Here is a 7,307-nt window from a genome sequence, read left to right as displayed (position 1 = left end):
AATGACTTATCACCCAATCCAATGAAGAACAACTGAAAATTCTTGTTAAGACAATGAACTTCCTGTATGACCTTTTATTATATAGACTAGCTAGACTTGCTCATGGATTTTTCTTTTTGATCTGCTCAGCTTATCCTCAAAGTTCAACCCAGCTGTTCAACAGCTCCAATTCAATCTAGATTTTACAAAAAACTACATATAAATAACATCCAGTCGAATGTTTGAACCCAAATACTCAAGTTTGACTCTTCTCATTTACCTGTTTTAAGATTATTCAATCTTTAAGGTAGAAAAGAGAGAGAGCTACCTCTTGTTATGTATCCCATCAATTATTATTCAGTCCATTATGCATCCATTAAAAAAAAAATTAGCCTTAAGAAGATGCCCCGGCTTTAGAGCTGCCCCGGCTTGCAGAAGTTTCCTCATTGTATTGGATCCAAGTTACTGTCAACTAGTACAGTGTTGATCCACAAAAGATTATTATTTTCATTAAAAAGAGAAAAGTAGTGTTTGAGTAACATTCAGTATAATTTCAGCATCAACTAAAACATTTAAAAGAAAGAAAGAAAAAAAAAAATAGATGCAGTGTTGTTTTGATTCTCTCTTTTCCTGGTTCTGTAGTAAATTCTGTAGCTATTGTATATTCTCAAAAAAAGCATGCATCACTCCATTATTTTACATTCATTCCATTTCTCAAACTGTATCCCACCGTATCTCCACATGTATTACTCCGTTCTTTGAATCGATGAGATGGTATTTCTCATTGATACGTCCATTATGCACTACGTCATCAAGATTAACTTCCACATGCCCCAATGATTCCTGCATTGCGTAAAGGATGATCAAAATATGGTGCAAACTATAATGTATATCAGATGAAAAATAGATCATGTTTGCAGAAAAATATGAACCTGTTTGCAGTACCTTTGATCGGAAACTAAAGCGTGTCCGCTTGCTCATAACATCAATACGGATCTTCTCATGTAAAGGGGCCTGATCAAGTGTAAATTGGAATTCCTCATTCCATCGCGGGTCGCGAGTTTTGCTGATCATCTGAAAATAATAATAATAATAATAACTGGTTTATAACTGAAGAACAGAGCCAAAAGATCGAAGTGGTATTATGTATATATGCCAATAAATTTTGTAAGATGTTCCATTTAAAGTGCATTTAGATTAAAAAAAAAAAGTTTTTTCACCTTTGTTTTCTTCTTTTCTCCCATGAAAAGCACTACTGCATATGGATTATTGTGATGCTCTCCTTCAACATCCTCAGCTCCTTGAACGATAACCGAAAGTAAACCTGCTCCACTCAATTTCTCATCTTCAGAAGACTTTTCACTTCCACCATCCGAAGGTTCATTACATTTTGCACTATCTTCTTTGAAAGGCACAAAAGTCAGCTCCACGACAATTTGCCCTCTTCGCTTCTTGTCTTGAGGATCAGCAATATTTGTGTGTTTAAGCAAATCAAGAGTAAATTCTTTTGGATCATGTGGTGTCAGGACTTTTAGGGGAACTACCTGCATTCCTAATCTGTCATGTCCACCAACCTGCAAAACAAAATTAAGAAGTTTAAACTCTCACTGCAATCTAAATGCAGAAGTGACAATAACAAGAATATTATTTTATTTGTTATTGAAAAATCCAAATATCAAGTAATGATTGATGAACAGCCCATAAAACTTATTTAGATGCTGAAAAATGTGAAAAAAAAAAAGCAATTAAAATTAAGACTTCTAAGCGAAACCTTATCCCAATCAAACACTTGCAGTTCAAGAACTTGAGATTGAGGATCCTTGACAATAAGCTTGAAGTTCTCATTCCACTCAGGATTTAAATTATTCTTCTTGATTGTGGTTTTCTTTGCTGGCAGCTTCTCTCCTGTTAGGCTGAGTTTGACATATGGATCAGATGTTCCCAAGAAATCAGCCTTTAAGAGTTTCATTGCCCGCACGACCTTCACATGCAGTATCCCCACAGGCTTCTTTTGAGCCGCTCTAAAAGGAAAAATAAAACAATATCAAACAATGAAATTGCATCATAATCTTTCTATATAAATGAACTAATGTTCATTGAAAACTTGGATTATAGAAGTGTTGTGGTGAGAATTTTCTTGAAAATGGCTTTGTAGCATCATGATATCCATTTCCGCCAACAGTACCTTGACAAATGGACTCATTTCATTTGCCATGAGATACAAAAAATAAATCTTGTTACTAATCCCAAGTGCATAAAATGGTTTCTCATTTGATGAGAGGTGTGAGTAAAAGAAAAATGATAAATCCTATCATTATTCATCATCTAATATATGCTTACATTGATGCATCAAGGACAGGTATTTCAAGAGATTGAGGCCACAGATAAAGGCTTGCTACTTGTTTTTTGATCATCTCCTGCAAGTGTCAAGAATAGTTAATAATTTAAAACTTAATGGAAGATAATTAGTATATAGATTTTCAGAAAATGAAAACATAGCCGGATCCTAACCATATATAAGTATTACCAGTGCAGCACCTGAACAAATCGGTAAAGGCCAGGTATGGACATTACATCCCCTCCAAGAATTTTTAGTCCAAAATCTACATGTGGCTGTAAATAAGTGAAAAGTCACCATACACGAAACTTTTAGCCATTTGCTTTTAATTAAACGATCAAAAGAAAACCTTTAATTGACAATAGAAAACAAGATACTGCTCACCCTCTCCATCAACGACACTACAATGTTTGCAAAGCATGGAAATGTAGGCACTAGAGGTTTCAATGCTACCCGTGGTGCCACAAATATTTGCAAATCAACTAGCTGCAGAAAAGCATTGTCAATCTTTTGGAGGATATTCTTCTTCTTAGTAGGAACTAACAAGACTATTCTTTCATCGAAAGATTTTGCCTTTTAGACTCTTCTGACCTGTACTTTGACTTGTAAAGACATTAACTTCAGCACCAAAATTATATTGGGATTGCCAGCCCACCTAATTGCTGGTTCCATGACTAAATCCCTCTCATTAGTCTCATAGACTTTGACACCTGAAAAATTTCCACATGAGGCCACATTATATAAAATAACTAAAAGGAAGAACACTATAGAAACAGTATAAGGATCAATGCCTGCTATGATTTTGGAAATTGAAGGCAATATACTTGATAACAAAAATTTATATGCAACACTTGGGTTCTTCGGTTAATGGTGGTTATACATGTGTCAATGAACTAGAATGACTGCTTCAACTGGCACATAAGAAAACTTTCAATTGAAAAAGAAAGGGATTTTTTTTTCGAATAACTGCAAACCCAAGAAATAATAAAACATAAAGCCTTTCACTTATTCAAATTATTCAGTGATCAACATTACCAAACCACAAAGCACTTACCATGAATGGTAGGAGGAAGAGTTCCAAGAGTTAAATTCTCAAATTCAATTTCCTCTATCTTATACTTCCCAATGTACTCTGCAAATATTGGTTTTGCGGTGCTTTTTATTGTAGCACAAATTGCCTGTACATGATCATGATTAATGAATACAATATTTAAAAATGCATCAGCAAGATCAACACTATTCCAGGGATCAAATTACCTTATCAAGGTAAGGCCACATATCCAAGAGAAACTTGTTTAACCAGTCCACCTGCAAATTCAGAAAAACATAATCATCAGAATGAATAATTTTATACAGTAAAGCGACAACAGTAAGCACAAAAGAAAACTGATAGTAACAAAAATAACTAACCTAAAGATATTTTAATAGTGACAATATACAATCCAAATATATTATGCTTACTCGTTCATAATCGGGGCATTTCACCCAGAAAGGAATATCAGGCAGAATATCTTGCAAGGTGCTTGAGTCCAATTCATGAAGTGGTCTAACCGCCGGATCCTATATTATATAGTCCACATTCAAAAATCAAAATCCAAAAAGCCAAGCAGAAAATATAGATAATTTCAACAGACAGTCCTCATTGTAACTTCAACCTGCTTATTTTTAAATATGCACACAATTAAAGTAAATAATAGAAGTGTTGGGTTTCCTTCAAATGAAGAAACAAAAACATCATCAAAGAGTGCCTTTGGCATCACTTGCCAATGAACTAATCCGTATTATCATGCAGAGAATTTTAGAATTAGTGAAGCTTGATTTTCATAGTGTTCAATTGTTCCATTTCTATCATGAAGAGGAACACTTTCTGAAACTCTAAAAATGACACTTCTAACACATTATCTGTGACAACGACACTATATTTCCCCATTCAAAGAGATAAAATTCTCCATCAAATGGTCACTAAATCAAATAACTCTTTCTGCACCATAAAAATGAAAGCCATCTATTCAATAGTGACTCATGTTATATATAAAATTAATTCAAAAAATAATTAATTAAACTCGTTGTTTATATATTTTGAGGGGTTAATATTACATATTCAAAAAATCCCATAATACCAATATTATAAAAATTTATTAAATACATGATCAGAAATAAAGAATTCTAATATTTTACATCACATAAACAATACAAATTATTTTGAAGGGCCAATAACTAAAATAAAATAAAACTTTTCATATATATATATGTATATATATTAAAAGAAGATTTTAGGAGGATTGAGGGGCTCCCCCTTGTTAAAAATCAAAAAGATAATTTTATTGCTCCTTGATCTTTTTGAGAAGGAAAAAAAAAACACTAAAAACATGCTAAAGCTCTAAGATGGTCTGAAAAATCACAGAAAACACGAAAAGGGGGCAAGGAAAGACCAACATAAATCAAATACGAAAACAAAAGCTAATCTTAATGATTAAGTTCATTAAAGCAGACTCACAATGTAAGTAAACAGTCACCTTCACCTTAAACATTGAATCAACAAGTTGAACCACCAAATATTACAAACCAAACATCATAATCAGTAACCACAAAATAATCAACAACAACAACAACAACAATAATAATAATAAAATATACCGCCAACCGCAACAGTGCATTGCAATTAAATTCAGAAAGGGAAGGGAAAATTTTAATGAAGACCATTAATTAATTACAAAGCATTTCAGTTAATCCTCCAATCAGATTAACAAATCCAGTAAAACCCAATCTCTACTCTTTTTGGCAATATCAAATCATCAAAGAAAACCAGATAACTGGATTCCGGAGAAAGTACAGAAGAGAAAATCAGAAGACAGAAAGATGATGCAACAATGAGAAAACAATGAGAAGAATAATCAAAGAAAAAGTTTAAGTTGAGATATTGATTACCTTAACATCCTCAGGCTGAGAATAAACAAAGAGGAAGAACCCAACTAGAAGTCCAATAGGAAGTCCAAATCCAAAACCAATAACTCCCAAGAAAGTGCTCAAGAATCCCATTTCCGAGCCAAGAAAATCAAAAGCATAGCATGTATTTAAAAGGGAAAATCTTTACAAATGGAAAAGTTTTCAATGGAGGTTAAAAAATAGAAGAAAAGGCAAGAAAATCAAATCTTTTTACTGGGAAACGTATCGAATAGACAACAAAGAGCAGAGAAGGAGAAGAAGACCACCCCAAGAAACCGCCAAAACAGAAACCACGTAAGTAGTCCTTAATCAGACAGGCTCCATTTATTTGAAAACCAAAATCAAAAGGAAACTAATAGAAATACTTTTCTAAAGCCACAATCTATGAAAAATAATAAACTTCAATTTGTTCAATTTTCCAAGCTACGTGGCACATGCATAAGAATTTGAATTTTTTTTAGATAATTAAGAATTTAATATTAACAAATTAGTATATATATAATTCACCTGCAAGATTCTTTCCTCTCTCGATTAAAAATTTTAATAGTTTAAGTTTAAATTCATAAATTATTTGTTGAATTATATGAAAATTAAATATTTATATCATAATACTCAAATTTGGCTTGATTTATAATTCAAACTAATTAAATAAAATATTTTCTAAATTAAATTTAAATAATTCACAGCTAAATCCAACTCAAACCATATCTCTCTGATAATGATAATTTATAATACTTCTTTATTGTCTAACTTTGACTTAGATTATTTTTCTTTTTAGAATAGGTCTGAGAGTTATTATTGTAAGAAAATTAAGAAAGAAATCTTAAAGGGCAAGATAGGGTTTTTATTGGAAAAATATATTCTAGAAGTTTTCTTCAAAACATAAATTGAATATCGGTGGGTTTGGTTGGATTTAGTTTGAAAAATTTTAAATTTAAATAAATTAAAATTTATAGCGTAGCATATAAAATTAAATTAATTAAATAAAAAATTAAATTTATAATTTAATTTGATTTAATTTGATTTATAGATTTAGGCTTTATCTTGATTTTTTATTGTTATTTTAACTTTAACAATTTTAGATTTAATAATAATTAATTGGAAAATAAATTAATCAGATTAATTTGTTTTCATTAATTTTGTCTTAGAAACTGAACTAAATATAATAAATTAAATTTCTTAAAATTAGAATTATAAGAAAATATTTTCTTCATCGTGAAAATTAAATAATTTTAAAAGAAATAACTTTTTCTTTTGATGGATAAATTATTTTCTGAATTTTAATAGAAAATATTTAAATGTATAATATTAATTTCATATTATAATTAAATAATAAAAAATATATTTTTTTAAATTATTTATATATAAATTATTTTTCATATAATAAACGACATTTTTTATGTGATTTGATTTGAAACTTTTATAAGTAAGCAAGTACTCCATAAAACATTAATTTATAAAAAAATTATTATTTAAATCATTTTTTAATTAATTCATATTTTATATTGAATTACAATGTGAAGACACATTGTTTTTCTTAAGATTGGCGTTAATAGGCTTTTTCAGTCCATTGCTTTGCTTTTGAAAAGAAGTAAATGCCAAGCAAACCTAGTTGGAGTTTAGTTATTAAATTTATTTTTTAATATCTAAATACATAAATTAATATTTAAATTTTATTTAAAAATTTTAGTGTCACTCTTTGTTACTTATGATTTAATCATTATAATTAATTTTATTTTTTAAATTAATAAATTTTTAGTTCTTTTTGTTACACTCATATTGATAAAATAAAAATATTAATATCATTTTAATTATTTTTTTATCATTTTTCTCTTTTCTTTCTTTTAAATGGATGTAACAATATTAGTGATTTTTTTTTAAAGTCATTCAATCAATAAAATAATTATTAATATACTAAATTTATGATATAATTTTATAAAATAAAATAAATTTCTATGATGTAGGATTCTTTTTACACAATTTCTTAATTGTTTCAATATCTCAATATTGTTATAATTTTTTAAAAATTATATTTATTCAACAA

The 7,307-nt window shown here is 29.5% G+C and overlaps 1 protein-coding gene across 2 annotated transcripts; it reads right to left on the bottom strand.

Annotated features, from left to right (window-relative positions):
• Positions 1 to 462: 462 nt before the first annotated feature.
• Positions 463 to 5,958, bottom strand: LOC110647554 (synaptotagmin-3). 2 transcript variants are annotated; one of them, XM_021801447.2, is made up of 12 exons: positions 5,246 to 5,958; positions 3,779 to 3,877; positions 3,575 to 3,625; positions 3,372 to 3,495; positions 2,909 to 3,027; positions 2,702 to 2,803; positions 2,518 to 2,592; positions 2,320 to 2,396; positions 1,751 to 2,000; positions 1,200 to 1,553; positions 925 to 1,053; positions 463 to 822 (listed from the first exon to the last, which is right to left on the bottom strand). In XM_021801447.2, exons 1-12 carry the CDS (start codon positions 5,354 to 5,356, stop codon positions 694 to 696), a joined length of 1,620 nt encoding a protein of 539 aa, XP_021657139.2. In that variant the 5' UTR covers positions 5,357 to 5,958; the 3' UTR covers positions 463 to 693. The 2 variants fall into 2 exon arrangements, with proteins under 2 accessions (XP_021657139.2, XP_021657143.1); XM_021801451.2 differs by lacking the exons at positions 3,372 to 3,495; positions 3,575 to 3,625; positions 3,779 to 3,877; positions 5,246 to 5,958 and having other exon boundaries at positions 2,507 to 2,592.
• Positions 5,959 to 7,307: the final 1,349 nt, after the last annotated feature.

The sequence above is a fragment of the Hevea brasiliensis genome, chromosome 8 (genome assembly GCF_030052815.1).
Source record: "Hevea brasiliensis isolate MT/VB/25A 57/8 chromosome 8, ASM3005281v1, whole genome shotgun sequence".
Lineage (NCBI taxonomy): Eukaryota > Viridiplantae > Streptophyta > Magnoliopsida > Malpighiales > Euphorbiaceae > Hevea > Hevea brasiliensis.
Note: the sequence above shows the minus strand (reverse complement) of the source record. Positions and strands in the feature narration are given on the sequence as shown.

Coding starts and splice junctions, on each gene's coding strand:
- LOC110647554 (XM_021801447.2), bottom strand. CDS start 5,356: ATGGGATTCTTGAGCACTTTCTTGGGAGTTATTGGTTTTGGATTTGGA. Junction 2,001..2,319: donor CCTGTCCTTGATGCATCAAT/GTAAGCATATAT, acceptor TTTTCCTTTTAG/AGCGGCTCAAAAGAAGCCTG. Junction 823..924: donor GCTTTAGTTTCCGATCAAAG/GTACTGCAAACA, acceptor TACGCAATGCAG/GAATCATTGGGGCATGTGGA.